Source organism: Triplophysa rosa, linkage group LG9, assembly GCF_024868665.1.
Source record: "Triplophysa rosa linkage group LG9, Trosa_1v2, whole genome shotgun sequence".
Classification (NCBI taxonomy): Eukaryota; Metazoa; Chordata; class Actinopteri; order Cypriniformes; family Nemacheilidae; genus Triplophysa; species Triplophysa rosa.
This window is the reverse complement of record NC_079898.1, coordinates 8582547-8609004: the sequence shown is the minus strand read 5'-3', so window position 1 is coordinate 8609004 and position 26458 is coordinate 8582547. Positions and strand designations below refer to the sequence as shown.

Sequence of the window (26458 nt, the reverse complement as noted above, 5' to 3'; positions counted from 1 at the left end):
AGTGAGGTGTGCTATGATTGGCCAGTTAACCAGTGCGTAGTGATTGGTCGAATACTGCAAGCGTGTGAGGGAAATGTAACGCCTCTTAACATATTTGGAACATCAGGTTCCAAAGCAATTGTACTGACAGGTACGCCCACCTTACTTGTGTATACATTTGGGCGGTCTTAGTCAAATCATACCATGAACTGACGTTGATTTGTGGGGGTGTGGTTACACGAGGCGTTTCAGCAGGTCTGGGTGAGCATTTGCTTTTAGATAGAATGCATCTTTTGTTCCCACACTTTCATTTTTGCAATTTTACGTGTCTAATACATGCATGGGCAACTTATAACACAGCAAAGACACAGAAAAACACCTATTCGCGCCATATGACCCCTTTAAAATGTTGTTTATTTTTTTCTGGGAACTGGATGGAATCAGTTTTGGTGACCTTACTAACATTCCCAGCTTATTCAGTACTGATGACACATAATGTAATGTCAATAGCAATCAAACATGTCATGTATCAGGTTTCACACACACACTGCAGCGCTGTCGTGTTTGAAGTTGACCGAGATTAAGGCACATTTGTTGACAGAGCAGTGCTGAATACAGACAGCACACAGTAAGAGGCTTATAGCACAATAGAGGCCTATAGCCACAGAAACCTAAAGTGCAGACTGCATTAATGCCAGACATCCCATCATCCCGCTGTGACACTGCAAACCTGCTCCTTATATTAGAACGGGTCATGTGAGGACTTGACCTTGATGCTAATTCACGTCAGCATGTTCGGCATTTCCCTTGTTGAATTTTCAGAAAACAGAAGTCAGTTTTGGTCCTACATACGAACCAAATGTAATGCAGTGTTTGTATGGAAAAGATTTGTTGCAATTAAGTTTTAACCTTACTTTTGCAACCTTAAGTTTTCAAACCAGATAAGTAAAGGAAAAGCTCATCCAAAAATGTGAAATTCTGTCATTATTTACTCATTTCAAACCTGTGTGACTTTATTACTTACATAGAAGACAAAACTAAGATGTTTATACATGAAGAATATAATGCTCTAAAATTGATTTAATAGTGTAAATATGTGTGTGTATGTCAGCTGGAGGATGCCGTGTCTCTGGCAGGACGTGTGGTTGCTTTAGGAGAGCGTGCTGGTGAATCTCTTCCTCGAGCTCATCTCACCATAGGCCTGTGTCGCAGTCTGCAGACCTCCGATGGTAGGCTCAGCCTCACTGGTGTTTAAAGGGATACTCCACCCAAAAAAGAAAAATCTGTCATCGATTACTCACCCTCAAGTTGTTCAAAATCTGTATAAATTTCTTTGTTCTGTTGAACACAAAGAAAGATATTTGGAAAAATTGCCATTTCTGGGACATCATTGACTACCATAGTAGGAAAAATTAAAATGGTAGTCAGAGGTGCCCCAAAACCGTTTGCTTTCCTAAATTCTTCAAAATATCTCATTTTGTGTTAAACAGAAGAAAAAAGATTACAATTATTGTTTCTACTATGGTAGTCAGTGGTGCCCCAGAAATCTCAGTTGCTAACATTCTTCCAAATATCTTTCTTTGCGTTCAACCGAACAGGCTTGGAACAACTTGAGGGTGAGTAAATGGTGACAGAATTTTGGGTGAACTATCCCTTAAGACCACTATCATCCTTAGAAGTGAGAATATTATAAAAGCCCTCCAGCTGTCCTTTATGCGAGAGATGAATCTGTTTTAATTGTATGTTTACAGCCACGCTGAAAGCCGATCGGGACGAATTTAACAGAAGAGCACTGCAGTCACTACGAAAGTACGTTCGTTGTTAACCTCATTCATTGGTGTACCCACATTTCACTTTTTTAAGGATTTTAATTGACCCTTTATTTAGCTCCACCTAAAATATAATATTGACCAATCCTACTATAGCAATGATTGCCATTTGCTAATAGCCTTAAAGGGATACTTCACCCAAAAATGAAAATTCTGTCATCATTTACTCACCTTCGAGTTCTTCCAAATCTATAAATTACTTTGTTCTGATGAACACGGAGAAAGATATTTGGAAGAATGCTTATCTTCAGATCCTGATTGTGTTTTTGACTGCAGAGCGCATGCGCTGGATCCTCAGGACCCACAGATTTCCTTCTACCTCGCTCTGCAGCTCGCTCTGGTCCGACAGGTCAGCAGAATAACACACACTCACTCACTCCCTACAGTCAAGAGATCAGATCTGTCTGTACAGTCAGCGTGGCAACTTTTCTAATTACATAAATATATCAATTTAATAAAATACAAAAATAGAAATTGTGCAGAATCTTTTCATTTTACGTCATACGGTTTTTCTAAACTTTTTATTTCCAGGTGTAAATGGGATGTCTCTGTCTGATCTCTATTGTTGTGAGCTCTCTCTCTTTGTGTCTGTGGCAGGTTTCAGAGGCGATGGAGCCATTGCAGTCCGCTCTGAATGTACACAGTGATGATCTTCACTCTCTACACCTGCTGACTTTACTACTCAGTGCCCAGAAACACTACCAACACGCCTTGGACACACTTAAACTCGCCCTTAACCAACACCCGGACAACTTTAAGTATGCATCTTTAAGTGTTAATGTGTGTGTCTGCACATCTCAAAATAAGTGCTTAAATCAAGAGTGCAAGGCGACCCTTATATATTTATTTAATCCTGATATGGTATCTAGATAGAGGTTGCCTGATACTGTGTATTAGGATGTATACAACTGAAATGAACATTTAATTTAGACGGCATTAAAGGGATACTTCACCCAAAAATTCTGTCATCATTTACTCACCTTCGAGTTGTTCCAAATCTGTATGAATTTCTTTGTTCTGATGAACATAGAGAAAGATATTTGGAAGAATGCTTATAACCAGACAGATCTTGCCCCCTTTGACTACCATAGTAGGAAAAAATGCAATGGTAGTGTCCCAGAACAAAAAAAATGATAGTCATTTTTTCTACTATGGGAGTCAATGGGGGGCAAAATCTGTCTGGTCAAGAGCATTCTTCCAAATATCTTTCTCTGTGTTCATCAGAACAAAGAAATTCATACAGATTTGGAACAACTCGAAGGTGAGTAAATGATGACAGAATTTTCATTTTTGAGTGAAGTATCCCTTTAACACATGACTCATCACCGTGTGGGGTCAGTATTGCACCATAGTATTGAATTGAAAGGACGAGAGAAGGAGAGAAAGATCATGTCTCAAAGTGACACACAGGAGCATGTCAAGGGCTCAGCCTCTCACACACAAACACACTGTACACACACTTAATCTCGCCGAAACACCATACTTCATTCCAAGAATCACACCCTTGAAGAATCACAACTGTTTGTTATCATACATGGCAAGCGTAAGAAAACAGGAGTATAAATAGTGTGTCGCTGTAGCTTCGCTCTGCTTGTGTTGTTTACACACACACCCACACATACCTTCACATTCATCTGGCATCACCTCAACACCATCCAGCACACACAGATGTCCACCCACTCAGTAAATCTTTAGAGAGGGACGCATTAGCAAAAAATGTCCCCAGACATGTAGCCACATGTCAAACGGCCAGATGGAGAAATAGGGTTGCATACCAGCAGCCGACCGATATGGGTTTGTCAAGAGAGGAGATATCAGCAAACTGTGTTACAGTATAGCCAATGTAACATTATATAGCCAATGTTTTTGTAGCTCAATTGATCGAGCATTAGTATGCCATTCAGGGGCGTCACTAGACCCCTTTTACTGGGGGTAACTTTTACCCCTTTTTATTAATAGCCCCTGTAGATGGACATCCGAATTTGTTTGTGCAAAGCAGGGAAATGGAAGCAGAAAGGACATGATGAATTCGAGGGAGGTAAACAAACTACTGTACATCCCCAGCCAGTCAGGTCTCAGACATTAGAGGAAAATGTCTCAGGAAAACCTTTATCAAGTCTTTAAAATTGCATTTTTGCTCTAGTTTAGGACATTACATAAAAGTTGGCAGTAACTATGGCTGAGATAACTATGTGCTGTTATAGGCAGTAAAGTTTAATGCAGTACAGTTGGTTCAAAAAATGAACCAGCTTTGTTTAGACTTTAGAAAATATTGTTTTTTAAAGATAATATATGTTCTTTATATTAGTTGGAGTCACATTTCCCAGTAATGTTGCACTGTAGGAATCGTGGTTTAAGCAAGGGAAGTTTGTATAGTGCATTGTGTTGCACATTTCTTGCACACAGCAGGTTTTTAAGAAAAAAGGTGATAGAAAAAGTAATGGGGGCCTGTGCCCCAGTAGAGCTTTAGGTCTAGCAACGCCCCTGATTCCAATCCCAGGAAACATACTCACATACACATAAAATGTATCGTTTCAATGCCTTGGAAGTCACTTTGGCTAAAAATGCAAGCCAAATGTTAATGTTGATCATTTACTTTATAATCGGCCATTATAATATAAATGATACTGTATAACACTGTACTGTATAATATACAATAGAAGAAAGTTGGTAACCAAACAACGGTGGTACCCATTCACTTCTATTGTATGGACACAAATCCAATGCAAGTGGAAGGGGGCCAGGTAACAACATTCTTCAAAATATCTTCTTTTGTGTTCTGCAGAAGAAAGTCATACAGATTTGAAATGACAAGAGGATGAGTAAATGATGACGGATTTTTTTATTTTTGAGTGAACTATCACTTTAAGGTATAATCAGTATGTGTGCACCCTTGGAATCACATTGCTTGAAAATCACAAACAGCCTACAGTTAAACCTATGAGCCATATTAGTGTAAGATTTGTTTATAAGCTTTGTGTCACTTTAACACACAGCCTCTTGTGTTTTATTACTTTTTATTATATACTGTTGGTTATTGCATGTTTTGATATGTTGGCTTGGCAAGTTGGCGGTTTCACAACAAAATACCTTGTAGACACACTATCCGTTTCTGTGGACAGTTTATTAATAACTGGTGTGTCTCTTTGTGTTTAGTCTGCTTTTTACTAAAGTGAAGCTGGAAGAGGCTTTATTCGGCCCGGCAGTTGCTTTACAGACCTGCGCGGAGATGCTGGAGCTGTGGCAGAGCCGCTATGACTTCACTCGACTCAGGTGATGCTTTCTGTATGTGAGGGGCTGTTTTTATGAGTTTCAGGTATGTGTGTCTGTCTCCTAGATGTTGTGATTTAATGTGCTTTGTTGTCCGTTCCAGTGAAGAAGATGACAACAGCAGTATACCCCCAGATCCGGGCCCTTTGAGCAGGAAACCCAGCGGCCTCCACCTCACGCTTCCAGACTTCCAGGAGACAGAAACCGGTGTGTATCAGCGTGTGGTGTGAGTGTGTGCGATTGCATGTGATTGTGTAACTGAGACGTGTGTCATGTGACGTCAGGGTCTCAGAGCGCTCCTTCTCTGGCTGTGTCCCGTCTGGAGAAGGCCATGTCTGAGGTGTCAATCCATAGCTCCACCCACAGGCAGGGCCCCGCCTACATTTGGAACACTCTGGAGCGCATCTGGCTGCAAGCAGGTACGCTTGAATTTCCTGAGCCAATCACAGCACAGGTTTGAGCTTGTTAAGAGATAAAGTTGCAATACAAGAGTAATTTGCTGTTGTATTTGATATTATAAGAAAAAAAAATGTATCACAATACATAGCTCCATATATTGTGCAGTAGCATCAACATAAACCAGCATTTTACAACCCAGATTTTACTTTTGTAACTTGACATATTTCAAAGTGAAATATCAGGTTATTATATTTTAATGAAAGATTACAAAGATTTTCTATGTGGAATAACACAAACATGCACAGTCAGACCAGGAATGTGAATTTAGAAAAAAAATGGGGTCAATTTTGATTCAAGTAATACATACGGGACGTTGTTAAAGCACTGTGCAGATGTTTTTTTTTAGCGTTATTTATACGCTGCTCCGCATGAAGTGCGTTTCCCAGGGATCTTATAGTGGGTGTTTGTGCCCTCTTGTTCCCATTCCCAGCATTCCTCTGGCATGGGCTCATTTCCTGTCTAAAATGGGACACATCCTGGTTCTGGACAAATGAGAGAATGTGAGAACACAGGCAGATCTGTCCATTGACATAAGATTATGGCTGTGTAACACTTTTGTTTTTGCCCCCATTTTTCATGAGCTGAACTCAAAGATCTAAGACTTTTTCTATGTACACAAAAGGCCTATTTCTCTCAAATATTGTTCACAAATCTGTCGAAATGTGTGTTAGTGAGCACTTTTCCTTTGCCGAGCTGATTAGACAGCATGATTATTGCACAGGTGTGCCTTAGGCTGGCCACAATAAAAGGCCACTCTAAAATGTGCAGTTTTACTGTATTGGGGTGTTCGCGGGGGTCCGAAAACCAGTCAGTATCTGGTGTGAACACCATTTACCTCACGCAGTGCAACACATCTCCTTCGCACAGAGTTGATGAGGTTGTTGATTGTGGCCTGTGGAATGTTGGTCCACTCCTCTTCAATGGCTGTGCAGATATTGGCAGGAACTGGAACACGCTGTCGTATACGCCGATTCAGAGCATCCCAAAAATGCTCAATGGGTGACATGTCCGGTGAGTATGCTGGCCATGCAAGAACTGGGATGTTTTCAGCTTCCAAGAATTGTGTACAGATCCTTGCAACATGGGGATGTGCATTATCATGCTGCAACATGAGGTGATGGTCGTGGATGAATAACACAGCAATGGGCCTCAGGATCTCCTCACGGTAACTCTGTGCATTCAAAATGCCATCAATAAAATGCACCTGTGTTCGTTGTCCATAACATACGCCTGCCCATACCATAACCGACGACGAGCATGCAGATGAGCTTCCCTGAGACGGTTTCTGACAGTTTGTGCAGAAATTCTTTGGTTATGCAAACCGATTGTTGCAGCAGCTGTCTGGGTGGCTAGTCTCAGACGATCTTGGAGGTGAAGATGCTGGATGTGGAGGTCCTGGGCTGGTGTGGTTACACGTGGTATGCGGTTGTGAGGCCGGTTGGATGTACTGCCAAATTCTCTGAAACGCCTTTGGAGACGGCTTATGGTAGAGAAATGAACATTCAATTCACGGGCAACAGCTCTGGTGGACATTCCTGCAGTCAGCATGCCAATTGCACACTTCCTCAAAAGTTGCGACATCTGTGGCATTGTGCTGTGTGATAAAACTTTTATTGTGGCCAGCCTAAGGCACACCTGTGCAATAATCATGCTGTCTAATCAGCATCTTGATATGCCACACCTGTGAGGTGGATGGATTATCTCGGCAAAGGAGAAGTGCTCACTAACACAGATTTAGACAGATTTGTGAACAATATTTGAGAGAAATAGGCCTTTTGTATACATAGAAAAAGTCATAGATCTTTGAGTTCAGCTCATGAAAAATGGGGGCAATAACAAAAGTGTTGCGTTATAATTTTGGTCAGTGTAGTAAGCAGTGTTCGAATTGTGTCAAGGCTCTTGGGGGGTCCCCTAACCAGCCCCCCCCCCCAAAAAAAACGGTGGGGCTGCCAATACAAGCATCAATCACATGATAGTTTGGATCACAGTAATTTGACCACATTACATGCATAAATGTCCTTAAAATGTTGATAATCCAATAAAGGAGATCCACACGAGAGAGAGATTGAAAGATACATTTCATGTTTTTTTTGCAGTGACCATGCTATCGATCTTGCTGTTGTTTTTTTTATTTTGCATTGTACAATTTTTATTCACAAAAACAAATTTCTTAAGGTTTTGCCTAGGTTTGATGTCTTTCTTGCTGAGATTTTGCTCATTGTAAAATCTCTTAAACTTATTGATAGCAATAAGAATAAACAGTTTTTCCAAATTTATGATAACATTTTTCTTACTAATTGAGATTTTCCTTTCCTTTTATTTTCCTTTATTTATTAATTTATTTTCTTGTCCTTTGATTCTTGTTCTTTATATTATTGTCATGAAGTGCTGTTCCCTTTTTTTGGAATATTATTAAAAAAATCCTAGGATGCGTCAAAAGTCAATAGTGGCTGTCTGTACAGTGCCAAACCAGCCAGTCACTGTATGCAGAAGCGTAAAGGCGTTTTAAACGTGATTCATCTCCTGGTAATGTAGAACAAGTATATAAAAACAATCCATATGAACCAATGCAGAATACGAAAAACTAAAGCAGAAGCATCGTCAAAGTCGGAGCTCATGTTTGCAGAATCTCTGGGGAATGCGAAAGAGGGAAAGAGAAGTTCTTTGGGAAAAGCATGCGTTTTGCAGAAGTAGGCGTTGTTCTTCGGGAGAGCAAAAGGTTTAAAATATTTTCGCTCCCTTTCCTATTTTTCCACCACCAGTATGTCCCTTTAGTGGCTCAGTACTGCGTCGCATCTGTTTTAACAATGTGACATAACATCGTACTTAAAGAAAGACTTGCATATCAAAATTATAGTAACGGTTAAGTTTTAAGATAAACGCTTTGAATATGGGAGGATCCGCACGATGCCAGTGTCACCAGCGCGACATCTCTGACTGTCTTCATTGAACACTGTGTGGCGTGGTTGAGCATGCATGGATTTTTCAGATAAAAATAAAATTTTAATTTGCGTCTTATGAACTTTGGACAAATAACAGACACTAGTGTTTTGTTTTAGCCGTAATAATCTGACAAAAAAAATCTAGTTTTAATGAAAAACCAGGGGACCCCCAAGTTCATTATTTTAGACTTTATAAGGGGTCCCTTAAGGCTTATGAGGGGACCGGGACCGCCCCGGGCCCCCCCTCAGTTCAAACCCTGATAGTAAGGGCCTAGTGACAGCAGACCAACATCCTTAAAATGTATTTTTTACATCATCTGTCATTTTGTTTAGTTGACAGATGTGATTTGTTAAACAAACATCTATAATGGGTAGTTTGTATTTCTGCAGTGCAAACCAGCAACACCAACATCATAGATTTTATTTTCAGGAAATGTGTGAACTGATAAATATACACTGTAAGTCAATTTGGATTGAAGCGTACTACAAACGAATAAAAGCACATTTAAATGCGTAATTAAAGAATTACAGTTGAATTTCCAGAAAGAAGTACCAGCACATGAAAGACACAACATCACAGCTTGACTGGGAGATTTATAAACTAAAATCTTAAATGAATAATATAAGGTTTATAAAATCTTAACATTTGTAATACACATAAGGATAATACACTTTTACTAGTGTAATAGCTGACTAAATTGTCCTACAACACACAGCAGGCAGAAGTTAATGGGATGTCATTTTTTGGGCTGTGTTGGGTCCTAAATGCCAGAGTTGAGGACCTGAGCGTACACAGCGCTCCACACATGGCCTTATTTAGCCATGACGATGAATATCCCTCTGTGTGTGAGAGAGATTTTAAAGGGAGGGGAGACACTGTGTGTTTGCGATCACAGTTTTGTCATTTTATAAAACGCGCACAGAAGAAAATACCTTATTTTCCTGATTCTCCAGGTTGGTGCATAGTTTGCCTAAAATGATGTAACGTGTTTATATTCACCCCTTTACTCAAAGAGAGTATAAATGACGTGGCAATGAATACGTCATTGTGAGTGTTGATGTTGCAGATGGCTGTCACAGGCGTGATGTCGAGACGTTTTATAAAGATGAATCGTCACACACGAATGATACCAATATCACAGAAAGAAGATATTAAACAAAGACTGTTGTAACTGCAGTACTAGATTTTGTTTTGTGATGTCACAAAAAAATAGTCATAACGTCAGAATTAGGTTTGTGATGTCACAAAAAGCAGACGTTATTTCTGATGTTACTGTGACATCACAGAAACGATTCTGATATCAGAATCACGATCGCCAAAGTAACAGCCAAACATTGTCTGTGATGTTTTTTTGATGCTTTTAAGATGTCACAGTGATGTCAACATCAAAATGGTTTGATTGTGTGATGTCACAAAAAATAGTCATCACATCAGAATTAGGTTTGTGATGTCACAAAAAGCGGACGTTATTTCTGATGTTACTGTGACATCACAGAAACGACTCTGACATCAGCATCATGATCGCCAATCGTTGTCTGTGATGTTTTTGTGATGTTTGTAAGACGTCACAGTGATGGTTTGTAACTGACGCAACTGAATGTGCTTTGTGATGTCATGGGGCACACAGGGGAGTTGTTCATCGCAGACGGCAGGAGGAAAGAAGATCAGTTCTGTGTGCAGGAGGCAGGAACTCTCTTCCCCACCTCACATTCAGTTCTGTTGCTGAAGGGCCATCTGGCTGAGCTCAGAGGCAACGACACAGAGGCCAAGACCCTGTACGATGAAGCAATCGCCATCAACCCTAGAGGACATCGCATACTGCTGCATCTAGTGAGTGACACACACATTCACAGACATACCTACATCAGAATGTAGTTGCAGGAAAACGGCATCAACCATGCTTAATTCTACATGCAGGCCAATGCAAAACACTGTCCATTCATTTGTTCCATTTCCTCTAGCACCGTCTGACTTTAAATACACATTTTTTTCTAAAATACTGTTATTTGAATAAAATTAACCCACACATGTTCATTCTAATACAAAAGTATATTGAATACACAAATAAAATAAATGAAACCAGAAGCAAATCATGCAATAAATAGGACAGTGTTTCCTTAAACATTTAAAATGCGCATTGCCCCATCAGTCCAAAAAAAGAAAATGTATTTTCAGCAAGCAAGAAACTAAATATTCTAAAATATTAAATATATCTTTACTGGACACAGCTCACACAATGAGAGACTCGACCACAGACTGTCCATCACAACCACACACCTTTTAACGTTTTTGTACTATACATACTCAACAATTTGTACAAGGGACATCTAAAATACAGCATAAAAATGTGATGTATTTGTCACCGGCGGTTGGTTTAATGATGCTTGAGCCGTGGCATATGCACATACATGTGTGTGTGTAGAAAGGCAGAGTAGTGTGTGAGCTAACATTAGATCTGCCTCCACTCTCTTCTTTCATTGTGACTGCATAATGTCAGGCCCTTCATTACTCATCTTCACTGGAGTAAGTGGAGTGAAGCTAGGCCATTTTCTCCCTATATTTGGCCAATCAGAGAACGGTTGCCTGCTATTTTCGGACAAAAGACGTACACTATCAATTCCCAGAGCTGATGAGAACTAATTCTGAGCTGAGATGGTGATGCCCTGCATAGTCCACACACTTCATGAGGACATCACAACACGCTGTCACTACGTCCTTAGTCACCGTGAGATCAAAACTAAAAAACTGCATGGTTTACTTTATTATAAATAATTGATCTGTATGGGCTTATGCGCCCTCATAATCTTTAATCGAAAACATTAACCTCTCCTTCCCCTTCAAACAATATGTCTTCTCTGCTTGACATATGTCTCGTCAATGGGGTGGGATTATGTTGACTGTCCAATGGTCAGGCTTCCAATTTACACAATAAAAAAGAATGAAGCCAGAAGCCATTTTACTCAGATATACATCCCAATATTGAAAGAAACACTGCTGGCATGTTTTGGCATGATGTTAGCATGTTTTAGCATTAGCATGATGCTAGCATTAGCATGTTTTCGTGTGATGTTAACATGATTATAGCATATTTTTACATTATGCTAGCATGATTTAGCATGATGCTCTATGGTCTGTAAGCTGTTTACTGTGTATTGCTAACCTGTTCTAGCTTGTTACTAGGGTATTTTGGCTAGTTGCTAGGCGTTTTTAACAGTTGTAACTTAAAATAAGGATTTGAGGAGTTACAAGTTACATCTTTGAAATGTCAGTTTGACATAAGGTAGCCTGCAATTTTATGTTTCAAACAGAGATGGAGATAGAGACGCAACAAATATGGAATATAGCTTTAATTGTGATGCTGATCAGATTCTTATTACTGCAATACAGCATTTAGTCAAACCTGGCACAAGACGTCATGTTCCTTTTTTGGTGATCTGTTTCTTTAAATGAGGAGACCTACAGTATTGTGGTAGTGTACAGTAGTGTTCAAAGCAGCTGGATGGGTATTTCTGTTTTGGGGATCTCAGCCGAGTCGCATCCGACTCAGTGTAAGTTTCTGATATTGCATCAAGTGGGTTGAGTCATCACACTCACTCACACACACACACACACACACACACACGCACACACGCACACACACGCACACACACACACACACACACACACGTGATTTGCCTGTACGTGGTTTTTTCATATCTCTAATTCTCTTCTGTGTTTCTATGGCACTCTTTTTTGCTCTCTACCATTGGCCTGTTGGTTGATTAGATAATGCAAATACATTATTTATAACACTTCACTCCTTCTCAGGGGTTTATGGGATGCCTAGCAACCAGTCAACTGTATGAGAGAGCTGATAATGGCAAACAGAATGAGTGCTAGGGCCTTTTCATGCAGGACGCTGCAAGCGTTTCCTCATAAGGCAAGTCATGAATGTGTTAGGACATGTTTCGCTTTATATTTTAGTAAACCACCTAAGCCGTTTCATTCGGCCGCGATGGGGGCCGTACTCATCCTCATCCTCAACATATTATTCCCATTAAAATCAATACATTTTTAGCATTAACTCTATAGTGAAGCCATGTCTTTATGCATCTAATCGGAAATGAACTAAACACAAGAGCCACTGGAGAAAGCAAAGGGAAGAAAATAAATAAAATGAGTCTATCCCTGTGCGATATTTAATTTGTGTATAAATGAATAATGTAGTCAGCCATGTTTGCTCAATGTGAGTATTCTGTATCTAGTAGCCGGCACTTTCTCATGTAAACTAAGCTGATCCCACATGGATCAGATGAGTATGCCATTGGATTAGCAGGGTTCAGGTAGAGGTCTGCGCCGGGTCATGACCCCACACCAAGACTTCATTTGGCACCTCTGCCACCATCAGCAGCTATCAGTACAGTACGTGCCATTGAGCCGTTTAATCCTCCCGTTTCCTAGACTGCAATAGAGTCCATTTACATTTTACAAATCTGTGTTTGTGTTTTCTTTTCTGCTCTTAAGCCTTCCAGGTATTAGGCTCCTGTCAGGGTTTTCAGCAGCTGTGTTTCAAATGCTGCGCTCACTCGTAGATCTCATTTCCCTTCTTACTTTTCTCTCTCCCCAGTGAAATCATTGAAGTGTCTGAATATTAAACAGACAAGTGCCGCTCACTGTTTGTGTGTGTGTGTGTGTGTGTGCGTGTGCGTGTGCGTGTGCGCGCGCATGCGTGTGTGCGTGTGTGTGTGTGTGTGTGTGTGTGCTGATAGAGGAGACCATGAAATGTAAATGAAATGTGATACCTTTACAATACATAAAACAAATTAAATTATTTCAAAGATTAATATTAAAAACATGTTTGGTCTATATTCTAGATAGTGAAAGACTGCCATTTTATACGTACTGTATATAACTGATCAATTCTAATGTAATAATTTGATTAAATAGTAATTTCGTCCATTTTAGGCAAGGTAGCTCGAAGCTAATAGACAGAGCTTCACTGTTTTAAATCTGACCGGGAAAATGTTTTGTTTCTTTAAATATTAAAGAGAGTGAGAAAAGCAGAAAATAAAGGTAGAAGAATTAGATTGGATCAGAGATGGTAATTCATACAGAATGTAGTATAGGTAATAATGGTTTATAAGTAAAGAGAGAGAGAAGCCAGCATTGCTCACTATATTTCAGCCCACTTTAAATAAACAGACAACACAAGACACACCTGCCTGATTCAACTCAGCCTACAACAGCCTTTTGATTATATTCAGTATCTGTTTTCAATATTTATGTATACAGTATTTGCTCTGGGTTTTAGGGGTTGTTTCTATTACTTAGAGGACATTTTATTTAAACAAACAAACGTGTCACCTAAGTGGATTTAAAATATTTTAATGTAAATGTTTAAAATAATGTAAAAGTTAAAAATATAGAGTAAGTACATACATTAGTATATATTTTTACAAAAATATTTTAAAATGTGAAAATGCCACATGGAGATGAAAATTCAATAAAACATTGTTTAACTGAACTGAACTGAACAAAGAACTGATTCAGAGAATTAACCTAAAATTTGTAATGCTTTTTTAATGAAGTTTAAATTAGAGATGCTTTTAAAGGTCCAGTGTATGAAATTTAGCAGTATCTAGTGGTCGGATTTGCAAATTGCAAATCCGACCGGGAGGGCTGGGGAGTAACAAAATACATGTAACTTGGTTACGTATTTAAAATACAAAATTTGAGTAACTGCATTTCATTACAGTTACTTTTAAGTGGGTGGTAATCAAATTACAGTTACATCCGAAAAGTATTTTAGATTACTTGGAATTTTAATGTCATTTATTTCATTTAAACATTAATATAAACTGAAAGAGGCAATTAATGTAAACAGCAATGTGTGATTCTCTAACTCTGACAATCTGCAAAAGAATTATAAAAAGCAGTTATGCTCATAAGTTTCATACTCCTTGCGAATATGCAAAATTTGAATCATTTTAACAAAATAAGAGGGATCTGGGTTCATAGAAATTGCATGTCCTGAATATGTGTGATAGTTGTTTGTGAGTTTCTTGTTTAAGTCGTTTTTAGGTAATTGCGACTTTTTATCTCACAATTCTGACTTTTTCTCACAATTGTGAGTTTATAACTCATAATTCTGACTTTTTTTCTTAGAATTGTGGACTATGATGTCTAATAAGGGAAAACTGTAAAACTGATATTGTTTGAAATAATAAGCAGAGGAATGCCAAGTCCTCTGTTTGATGATCCCTTTGTTTTATGCACCTTATTAGTATTCTAAAATGTGACGAGGGAGGCGTGACGAGAGCCGTGGGAGATACGAGGCCGGTGGCGCCCAGCTGACGCTCATTATCAATCGCATCACCGGCCTCGCTTGCTCCTCCCACGGCTCTCGTCACGCCTCCCTCGTCACGTAAAGTATTTAGATTAAGTTACAAAACTGGTGTAATCTAACGAAATACGTTACAGATTACTTTTTAAAGCATGTATTTTGTAATCTGTAGTGAAAAGGAACCTCCCAGCCCTGCCAACCGCTCACTCCACCCCTCTCTTTCAAAGCACTACGGTGACTGACACAGGACTAAGATGTCGTCACGTATTTATACGATAACGTATTTATGAAACGCGCTCTGTAGAGCAGTTTGTCCGTTTAGGGCTACTGTAGAAACAACATGGTGAATTCCATGCAAGGGGACCCGCGGTGTATGTAGATAGAAATAGCTAATTCTAAGACAATAAAAACATAACGCTTCATTATGTAAGGTCTTTTTGTAGTTATGTATATTATATTGCATTTCTGTCAATAGATCCTCCAAAATATTACACACAGCACCTTTAAATGCATAATGTTTTTAAATCAGTTACATCTCTGAAAAAAGTTTTTTGGACTAAAAATAGAAAGAAGAAATGTCATTTCAAGTTGATTCACTTTACACATACAAGCACGCTTGATTTGCCCTGCAAACATTTGTGGTTCAAAAAAGAAGAGTTTGTTTGAAATACACACTAATTTAGAACACACATACTTAATTTCTCTCCCTCACATCATGTCTACAGGGGAAGTTGTTGGTGCGTACGGGCCGGGTGGGTCTCGGGGAGAAGGTTCTGAGGGATGCCATACAGGTCCAGAACATGGCACACGAGGCCTGGAGCAGCCTGGGGGAGGCACTGCAGAGCAGAGGCAGTTCACAAGCTCCAGACTGCTTCCTTACAGCACTAGAGCTGGAGTCCAGCTGCCCCATTCGACCCTTCACTATCATCCCACGAGAACTCTGACATCACATCATATACACAATCACTTCATGTTTCGTGTTGTTTCTAACACACATTGCACCCAAAAAGTGCCTCTCTTGTGATCAAAACACATGAACACTTCAAATTATGCTGATGCAAAGACTGAACACATTTTCTTATAACTTCCTTGCAAGATGTAATTTTGTTGTTATGCTGCATTCTCTTGTTTCTCAGGGACAACATTCTGTAATATTCCAGTGACTAGCTTGAATCTTTCTTTGACTATTTATGTACCCAGCGATCGACTGCACTATGCTGGTTAAAGATGGTTCTTTTAACAATGATTGTGAAATCGTCTCCGTGTCATTGTTTTCTTTTGCATTCCGTATCAGTACCGGCCCTGTAGCTCAGATGTTTGAAGATCTTATGTAATATTTCCAGTGCTGTTGGTCTTCTTTCTCTGGGGCGGCTGTGGTTGCCTAGCAGCCGGGCCATGTTTGAGTTTCTGGGGAGGCTGTTGGATCTTCAGCATGTGGGTCTAAAGCCTCATGGAAAACAGCGCTGTGCTATTTTAGCCGGTTTGTGTGAGATGCTGGGATCAAGATGTTAATTAGGGATAGCAGAGCATTGAGCTGCTTTATGTAAGTGTTATACAGTAAGTGGGATTCTTGTTTACTTGCACTATACATGCCCACATGTTCTCCTGGCACAAAGGAACACGTTTCTCTCTGGCGTCTTACAATTATATTGTTTCCAACAGGTCTTTCTGCTCGATCTCCATTACTTCAGCTGATTTGCTGCCATATTATATGATGAAATATGGGATGAAAATGACTGATAACAGGTGTATGTTGTGAGTGTTGAAAGAAAAGCTTACACAAAATGTGTTGTCTTTAACTAGACACAGAGATGTGTCTGTTATATGTTAAAGGAACAGTTTACCCAAAGATAAAAATTCTGTATTTACTCACCTTCGAGTTGTTCCTAATCTGTATAAAAGTCTTTAATAAACACAGAAAGATATTTGGACTTGTAACCAAACAGTTCTAGGCCACCATTGACAACCATTGGAAAAGTTGCTTTACAAATGTGTTTGTTCTGTTGGTAACACTTTACATTAAGGTACCATTTATAAAGCATTTATAAATGTGTTCATTAATGATTAATAAGTCGTTTACAAATGCATTATGAAGCAGTTATAACTGCATGAATGAAAAGAGGGATTCTAACAAAATACCTGCCAAATAGTGAGCCATTTATAAAGAGCTCACATGTTATAAATGCTTAATAAATGTATTTATTGATTATTTATTTTACTCGAATGCAGATTCATGTTGATCTTGATGTTGTTTGCAATATAGGCTGTCGGACTGGACACTATAGGGTGTTGTTTATTTTTCTTATACCTGCTCACTATTTGGCAGGTATTTCGTTAGAATCCCCCTTTATATTCATGCAGTTATAACTGCTTTATAATGCATTCGTAAATGACTTATTAATCATTAATGAACACATTTATAAATGCTTCATAAAGGGTACCTTAATGTAAAGTGTTACCTTTCTGTTAAACATAAAAGAAAACATTTTGAAGAATGTAAAGCAAACCGTTCTGGGGCACTTTTGACTACCATTGTCATTTTTCCTACTATGGTAGTCAATGGTGGCCAAGAACTGTTTGGTTACAAGCATTCGTCCAAAAACAACTAGAGAATAAGTAATTCATGACAGAATTTTCCTATTTGGGTGAACTATCCCTTTAAGGTCAGATTGTGTTGTTTAGACCGCATGCAGGTCATTACTTAAGTGTTTGTTGTGTTCATTTGTTTATTCATATGAATGGATTATGTACTGAAACAAAGCAATCTCCATTCTGAGAGTTCTCATGTTTCTCTCTGTTGTGTACCTGACTGTGTGTTAGTGTGATCCAGGCCTCGGGGTGGCTCTCTGATTACTCACAGGTGGCAGATCAGCCCCTCTGCTCTCCATCAGACCGAGGCAGAAACCAGGAGTCGTGGGAGGTCAGGTGTCCTGACTGAGTTACAGCTCTGACAGCTGGCTGCCCAGCGATTTATAGACGTGTTTGTTTTTTGATGAGAACCGTGGAAAGATATGATGCGAGCAAATTACACAAAAATGCTTGGTGTGTACAGAAAAACAAAAATGCAGCCTGAAGCAAACCCAATGACATTGATGTGCGTATGTTGTTGATGTTCTATGACCTTGAATGCATTGAAAGTCACTGTTAAAGATAAATTCTCTCATAATTTACCTGCCTTCATGCCATGTGTATGACTTTCTTGAGCTAAACACAAACTAATAATTGAATATTCAAAATATTTGGGGAAAAAAGAAAATACGTCAATATTGTCCAGTATTAACCTGTATGTAACCTTGAATCAACCCGCATCAGAACAGAAAAAGCGCCTCCATTGCCTCTGGTGGACACTTTAACAGAATTAAAACAATAGTTTGGCACAGAAACAAAATGATGACATGACCCCTTTAAATACCTCAAATTTAGTTTATTGGTGAATACCTACTCTTACACGAGTTGCAAGGTGACCTTCACAATTGGCGTGCTAGACCATTTGTTGTTCTCAATCGAACAAAAATAAGCCAAATCACAACTGGCGCTGTTCATATTTCACAAACAATAGTTCATCTCAAACTGGCCTCATCCCAGCCCATCCTCTTTAAAGCATTATGAGTCATATAATAGACCTGTGATGTAGTACCAACACCTGTCCATTGCAATGTAAAATGATACCAGGCCTCCAGCCCCTTTTGTCTTCACTGATATTAAGTCTGAACATGACCCCGTTAAAAACGACTCGCGTGATTGGTCGAAGCTCTAAATCAGTCACCTGACTGCACACTAATGCACACATGCTATTTTGGGAAGAATGAAAATTTTAAGAATGGATTTTAGCTGTGTAAAAACACTTCCGTACTGATCTTGGGTAAGCGCGTACTCGTTATGTATTGACTTTGTGCTGTTGACAATGATTTTGATTCTCTTTTAAAGGGTTACTTCACCCAAAAAAGTCATTTTTTACTCACCCACATGAAGTTCTACACTTTTCAAGACCTTCCAGTGTCTTCGGAACTCAAATTAAGATATTTTTGATAACATCCAAGAGATTCCAAGCCTCCTCATAGACATCTTAGTTTCACTGTCAAGGTCCAAAAAAGTAGTAAAGACATGGAAACTAAAATGGCTAATTCACATAATTTTGGTTAATAAATCGTTTTAAATATGATCTGTTTTTTTCCAGAAATTCAGTTGTTTGATGTCCTGCCTATTATTTATTATGATTTTATATACATTGGGTATAGAAAATATTGGGTTATTTCAACCCAGCATTGGGTCGAAAATGGACAAACCCAACTGTTGGGTTACATTAACCCAGAATATGGTTATATTTGACCCAGCAATGGGTTAATAAAACAACCTAGCATACGTTCATTTATAACCCAAAGGATGGGTTTGTCCATTTTTGACCGAATGCATGGGTTGAAGTAACCCAACAATGAAAATTTGCTGAACCATGAAAGGCAACCCAACGTGTTAATAAATCAATTTTAATCATATATTTTTAATAATACATTTATTACAATAAATTTATTTAACATTAAGTTATTTTCGACCTATTCCATTATAAACATAGAAACAATTAACCTGCTAATTCTCAATATGATTAACTTCTGCAAATTCTGTGATGACCTCTGAAAGGGGTCAAGCTGGTTGTTGTGTGGGTGTGACATTGACCTCTTTGTTCAGACTGAATGAGTTATGTGAGAGTCATCAGAAAGCTTTGTTCACTATATGGGCGGCCATGCTGCAGCAAGCTCATGACATGCCAGAGATACCATACCTGTGACATCTAGTCACAAGATTGAAGCTGAGCTCAGAAATTCAGTAGAAATGTCTTATCTTTAAAAGTTATTAGTTACTCGGAGGATCTGGATTGCAAACTGATTGTGACCTGCAGATATTCATGCAATAATAAGGAAATAAACATTAATCTGTAAATCAGATTTTTGTAATGCATACTTACTATTTTTATTGGGAAACAATGTGTATATGAATATGAAATCTATTTATTTAGGCAAATATTAATATAGGCCATTCATTTTAATACATTTAATAAATCAGATTATGTAAATGTTAATTTTTATTCAATTGACAGCCCAGCAGGACTACATACAGGTGAATCGTTTTAATGGTAAAGTTCATGGTATGTTGCGATAGAGGAGGTCATGGTCCCAGTGCACTTTGACCCCAAAGGTCAGCCGTTGACCCTTGTGCCACGTCGGCTCATATACACCAGGTCCTGGAGTTCCCTTTGACAAACAAACAAACAAACACCATTTTAGACAAAACAATGACTGAAACTATAAATGTAAAGTGTTTATTTTAGATCGGTTTATATCACTCACAGTGTGTGCACTGTACAGTCGGGGAAGTGTTGATCTGAAGCAGGAAGTGACTGCAGTGCCTGTGCTTGGTCTCGGGTTGTATTGTCCCGGCGCAGGACCCTCCTTCTGCATCCATCAATGCCAATGAAATCAAAATGCCATATTATTTTCTCTTACCAGAATGAAAGGTAAACTATTCCTTTAAGATCTGACTAAAGGATAGGATTTCTCCAATCACTCAGCACCCCCTATAAAAAATAGACCATCAATCTACAAACATAGATATATTTGTATGCCTTCGAAAACACGGTTGAGATGAAGACCTTCACTGCTCAACACATGAGAAGCTGTCTGCTACCATTACATGCTATTTGATTCCACCGGCGAGCTCACTGGATCCAGCTGGTTGAACTGTGCTAACTGTGGTCACGGGGAACCTGCTTCCAGATGAGGTCAACTTCCGATGGGTTTCAGAGGCATCAGGCCACTGCGTCTCTACAGCCAGCTCAACATTCCCCCGGATAAAAGCAGATAGCTGTGCCATACTACACGTGTCTGTAGAGGCACTGAGCTGTTATTTCATTAAGGGTGTCAATCCAGATTCAACAGCCCTCAAACCAGAATAAATCACAAATCTTTTTGCACTATTTTATATTTTTCATTTGTATAATAAAATGAAATGAAGAGTATAGAGTAAGACATGAAGAGTTTGTTTGCAGCAGATGATTTCTTTTTTTTATGTTTTTTTTTGGGCATTCCAAGTAATGTCAATTAAACTGCAGTGGGGTTGTTTTAATTAAGTAATAATAACACAAAAATACAGCTAACTAACACAATAAAACACTATAAAAACATGTTATATGTTTTTGCAAAAAAACCCTCTTCATATGTATCTGTATCCTATATACATTTTATTTTCAAGAATAAAACAATTAAGAGACCACTCCAAAAAAAACTATTTATAGGTGCATGTTCAAGTGAAATAATATGTTTTGTTTTATTCAACTAGTTACAAAATTTCTTCCAAATTCCAAATGAAAATATTGTTTTTATTTCCATTTACTTAATTTAATTTAAATGGGACAGTTGCATTGATTTTTTTCACTTCAATGCATCTTTGCATTTTTTTCATGTCATTTCTACTCATAATCATCTATGGCCAAAACAAATTTGTGAGGCAATCGGGTATTATTACTGTGGCTATGCTTATAGCGACAGGTGCGAGTTTAAATGGTAGTAGGTTCTGTTTACACTCAGTGAAAATAGCAGCTTTTTCTTAGCAATATGCTATTTACACTAACCAGAAATAGCTTTATTTTCTTTGGATTAGGTAGAAATAGTAGTTAGATGCTATTTACTTATAAATAGTGGCAGATAACGTTACTATTTGCACCTCAGTATTGTTGTGCATTAAACAGTGTAAATCGTTATATTTATTAAAATGATTAAAATGATGGCAACTTATTGAAGTATTAAAGCCCTACACCCCTAACCTACCCTAAACCTAAACTTTATGAATAAAAATGAATTTTAAGTCTTAAATCAATTTTATTGAAAACAAATGCCTTTATGATCTGTAAGGTAATAGAAAAAGGTAAAAGAGCATTTAGCGAGAGGTGGATTAAAGCCCCGGTCTCCTGTGCCAAGCCACACAGACTCTACACCTTACGCCACTGGACTCGCTGTTTGAAACAGTGTCGTTCTTACACTTTCTCTATTCCAATCACAAATTGGTGGGCGGAGCTAGTGCAAATAGTCTCTGCCAACAAGGTGAGCTATTTGTACTCAGTGTAAATAGACACTCCGTATTACTATTATCCTCTTAAAAACACATCCGAGACATCTCCGTCGAGTCTCCTGGAGTATGAAAGATCAACCCCTGAGCAATAAAAGTTGCCCATCTGCTGTTGATCTGTCATCTTCGGATTAAGCTTGAGGTTTCCTCGCTACTTAACCTCTGACACAACGCTTGTCTTACACGAGACGACACGCACTCAAAACCGCACAAGGCCCTAACGTTCATCCTAATGAGACCCAGAGGATGCTTTATCATCCTCAGTGTTCTGTCAACAGCAGACAGCTGCCAGCAGAGCTCAGATAACCAGCCAGCACCAGCATGCTCGCACCACGACTCACGAGGTGTAAAACCAGTGATGCGCATGAACGTCGCTCTCAGGAGCTTAAACGCTTTACCAAACATTCTCAAGCATTAGCAAAAGCTACTGTTATGTACACATAGAGAGAGGCTTTTTCACATTGTAAGAGGACACTCACAGGGAGAAAACTGACTCTCTGGACCACTGAACGGAACATCACATGTCTGCAATAAGAGATGAGTGACATTAGAGAAGTGAATATAATGCACAGAACAGAGAGTCAACATGAGGGCTTATACAGAGTACAACAATAAAGACTTTTCTGTTGGTCCAGTCCAGCTGGTTTAGATTGCTTAAATAATGAAATGACACTTTTTAAAATGTAATTTTGTCTTTGGAAAAAAAGAAAAGGTGACTATTAAAACACGGAAAGAAGTGCCCTGAAATGTGCCACTGTACCTATAAAACCTAACAATCTTTTAAGCAATATTATCAGTTCTTCTTTATTATTACGGGTATGCATTTAGCAGATTTTACCAAAATTCAACCAAAATGCACAATATTCGGCTGGTAGGACAAGTGACAATCCTATAACACTGGTCCCGGGGCCTCATTTATAAAATGTGCGTATGCACAGATTTGCGTACGCAAAAATCCACAGCAGCATTCATATTTATAAAAAAGGTCTTTGACGTGGAAAAGTGCTTAGCGTCAGGGTCTGAGCAGACGTGCACACTTTTGCTTGTCGCTGCAGGTTTTGGAAATATAAGTCATGCTTGCTGCTTGTATAGGATTTGGACGTTGACAGGTGCTCTATCATTGACATTAATTAGACATCAATAAAAGGCAGAGATCTGAAACTGTTCAGCTGCGCGCAATTTCACGATCATTTACGATTTATACGCCTTTTCTCAATTCCAAGAACGCAAACAACGGACTTGTGTTCTTGTGGAGACCGGTCTTGCGAGGCAGCCTCGGAAGAACGAACTTGGATGGACGCGCCGCAGTGACTTCTGGGACTTCAACTGGATTCCGTAGGCGGGCAAGGCTGCATAAGATGCATCCTTAATATCGAGAAAACATCTGGGCACTTTCATGCGTTCTCTGTTCTTGAGCATTGGATCCGGACTTGGATCGGAAGAGCGAGAACACGAGGACACAAGACCGCTGAAGAACGCATATTGAGAAACGGCCTACAGATTTCACATCTGATAGAGAGGCCTCTGTGCGTAGGCAACGTTCGTTCTATGACTCACACGTACGCACTTCGAGAAATGATCGTAAAATCTAATTTAGGATGCTTTTTTATAAATGAGGCCCCTGGACCCAGTTAAGTTTTAACAACTAGTCTCGAAGACTGTTAGGACTAGTCTTACTTTTCATATTTCAATTAGCCCAATCTACCATTTTATTTAACTGATTTAAAGAAGTTATGAGCAGTCTTGAAGAGAAAATATGAGATGACTAACTACTAAGACTAGTCTAAGCAGTCTATGCAACTGGCCCCTGGTGTCTTTCAAGTCCTGCACTAAAGTAAATGACTGAGAGCAATTCTTTGAAGTTGTGAAGCGAGAATGATAAATCATCACAGATAGCAGTGTGCCATGTTCTCAGAGCAGCGTGTGAAAGCGTGCTGAGGCTGGACACTCACTCACTTGCATGGGGATTTGGTGACGGGCTTCTCAGTAACATCATAATGACCAGGTGAAAGCCGAATATCCTGCATTAAATCAATGGTCATTTAAAACAATTAAGAATTTACATTTTGTTTTCTAATGCAGTGATATACATTCTGAAGTTTGATTTGAGCATCCGAATTGAGTTTGAAACAAAGGTTTGGGAGGAGCACATGACGCATATACTCTGTTAAGTGCCTGATTAAAATGTTTCATTCTTAATAGCTTTGGATCGGGCATTTTAAATGGCTTCCCCATTTGTTAGATTGACCTCATGATGCTGGTGTTCTCCAGTTGGGGAAGTTATAGCTAAACTCAATAAACTCAGGATTTGCGCAGCTTGTGTGATGGCATATTGGACAGACTTACTTTGTCCCTGATCCCCAAAGTGTAGTTATCAGGTCTGGGGCAGTTTTTGAAAGAGTAAGTGGCCTGGTGCCGGAGAGCCTCATTGGTCGAGTCGGTGAAGTTATACGCCCCAGGCAATAACACATCCCCTCTACGCACACACATCATGAGGGTATCCCTCCGCCCGGTGCTTTTGAAACCATACGTATTAGTCACAGGGTTGAGACCCATTTCCTCAATGAAGTCTCGGATGTGGTAAGTGCCAGGAATGGGAGAGTTCTGATGGGAGATAAGGAGACCAAAGCTTCTCATTACACCAAAATGATCTTGTTCTTGTGTGAACTCTTGATGTGTTTGCCATAAATGGTGACTATTTTAATTGTTGCATTAAAAAAATCCCCTTGGCTGAAATATCTCATACCTTAATAGTGTTTCTCCACCAACCACTTCTAACAGCATACACATCTTTGTCATGATTCTGAAAAACAATGTATGGCGTTTGTATTACTCACTGCAAGGCGTTCTTTGTCTTCATTAATGTGCAAATGATAAATGACTAGTAAAATAACAAATCACAATTAATAATCATTTTTAAATAAAAATGCATGTGGCACATTTTTAGAAATCGTATCGTGTAACGTATAATAAAAGCACAATTTGTATAACAAATTCCTAAAATTATTCTTAAAGTTTAACAGGAAAATAATATTCTTTCATCATTTGCACGTCATTCCAAACCTGTTTAACTTTCTTTCTTTTGAACAAATCAAAAGATTATACTTGGAAGAATGTTGGTAACCAAAAACCGTTGACCCCAATGACTTTCGTTGTACGGACACAAAACTACTGAGACATTTCTCAAAATATCTTCTTTTGTGTTCTACTGAAGAAGGAGTAACGTACAGGTTTTGAACAACATGAGGGTGAATAAAGGATGATCGAATTTTCAATTTTGGGTAAACTATCCCTTTAAAGCATACATGTAATCATGAGGACATAAAAAAAGAGTTGTGTCATTTTCGTTATGCATTAAATGTCACAATTGTCACAAAGCTTTTTGCATGGAGTTTTTTAATGTACAACCCTTTTAGAGCAGTAAATGTGGAAAAACTCACCCTGTCTACACCCTTTCCTTTAGGTAATGTTTTCTCTCTTCCTGTGGTCATAGTTCTGTTGTTCACCTGTTTGACTCCTGTAACAGACACCTCAACGACAGGACGCGTTGCTTAGATACTAATACTGTTTAACTATTAATCAAGAGCACTGGATAAATGTGTTTACCCTCTTGTTTGCTCTCTTAAATTTGGTCTCCGGCTATTAAATGATACAAAAACAGCAGATTGTGAGTTTTATCATAATGTCATGACACAACATAGATACAAGCGTACAATAAATTTACACATGACATTGTTATAACCTCAAAAAAGAAAAATGACAAGATGTTTTTAATAGTTTCTCAACATAGAGCAAATTGAACATTTTCTTAAAGGATTAGTTCGCCCAAAAATAAAAATGATCTCATCATTTATTCACTCTCATCTCATTCCAAACCTGTATATCGCTGCTGTCCTTCTGAAACCTCTCCATATTTTGTGATTTTTCTTTTTTACAAAACATTATTAGTCACCCTTCATGTTTGTCACTGGGTTTTGCAAATCTAACCAATAAAAAAGTATTAAAAGTGCTCGTTCTCTTTGACAGAACGGTATTTAATCATTTAAAAAGTACAGTGTTTTATCCATTTCCTGAAAAACAGCGACGCTATGACTCTTCTACAGAACACAAAAGGGGTCAATCGGGGCCAATATTGTTTCTAATGTTCTTCAGAATACCATGTTTCAGAACACCAGAGTCATACAGGCTTGGAATAACATGTAAATAAACTTTTAGTCTGAATTACATGCTTCCCGTGAGAAAGACCATACGTGTGCACTTAAATATCTTTTTTTTTTTAATGAAGACTTTCTAATGAAATTCTTCAGATAAACCTATAAAGTCTGTTGTTTTGTATCGTTTATATCTACTTGATTTCTTTTACAAAGAAAGTCAGAAAGGTCTCATGAGCTTTGTGGGGTGCTGAAACAATAAAAACAGTTATAACTTGTGTTTCCTGTATGTAAAAACAGATAAAGACTCGCTCAGTTGTGTCCGTTTTGGGTCATTGAGCAGAGCAGCATCTCTCTGTGGGAGTTTAGAGTAGAATGATCTGCTCTGT

General features: G+C 38.7%; 2 protein-coding genes across 3 annotated transcripts in view; one reads left to right on the top strand and one right to left on the bottom strand.

Moving 5' to 3' along the window:
- Positions 1 to 17142, top strand: part of ttc7a (tetratricopeptide repeat domain 7A) — a 29421-nt gene extending 12279 nt beyond the window's left edge. Inside the window, exons 13-21 of one of the 2 annotated variants that reach the window (XM_057342242.1) lie at positions 1091 to 1208; positions 1731 to 1788; positions 2085 to 2157; positions 2406 to 2566; positions 4965 to 5081; positions 5182 to 5285; positions 5363 to 5497; positions 10108 to 10310; positions 15528 to 17142. In XM_057342242.1, the coding sequence (XP_057198225.1) occupies positions 1091 to 1208; positions 1731 to 1788; positions 2085 to 2157; positions 2406 to 2566; positions 4965 to 5081; positions 5182 to 5285; positions 5363 to 5497; positions 10108 to 10310; positions 15528 to 15746 (1188 nt within the window). In that variant the 3' untranslated portion in view covers positions 15747 to 17142. The remainder of the gene's footprint in view (positions 1 to 1090; positions 1209 to 1730; positions 1789 to 2084; positions 2158 to 2405; positions 2567 to 4964; positions 5082 to 5181; positions 5286 to 5362; positions 5498 to 10107; positions 10311 to 15527) is intronic. The other variant, XM_057342243.1, reaches the window with a different exon arrangement.
- Positions 17143 to 19937: 2795 nt separating this feature from the next.
- On the bottom strand, positions 19938 to 25651 carry stpg4 (sperm-tail PG-rich repeat containing 4). Its single transcript, XM_057342233.1, has 9 exons — positions 25643 to 25651; positions 25525 to 25557; positions 25359 to 25448; positions 24665 to 24721; positions 24265 to 24522; positions 23875 to 23939; positions 22398 to 22443; positions 20145 to 20249; positions 19938 to 20048 (listed from the first exon to the last, which is right to left on the bottom strand). The coding sequence occupies exons 1-9, from the start codon at positions 25649 to 25651 to the stop codon at positions 19938 to 19940; spliced, it is 774 nt and encodes a 257-aa protein (XP_057198216.1).
- Positions 25652 to 26458: the final 807 nt, after the last annotated feature.

Excerpts from the sequence above, each read along its gene's own strand:
- stpg4 (XM_057342233.1), bottom strand. Across the intron at positions 25,449-25,524 it reads TTAAGAGAGCAAACAAGAGG|GTGTCTGTTACAGGAGTCAA; the intron begins GTAAACACATTT and ends CCTGTCGTTGAG. Across the intron at positions 24,722-25,358 it reads AAGGAAAGGGTGTAGACAGG|AATCATGACAAAGATGTGTA; the intron begins GTGAGTTTTTCC and ends ATTGTTTTTCAG.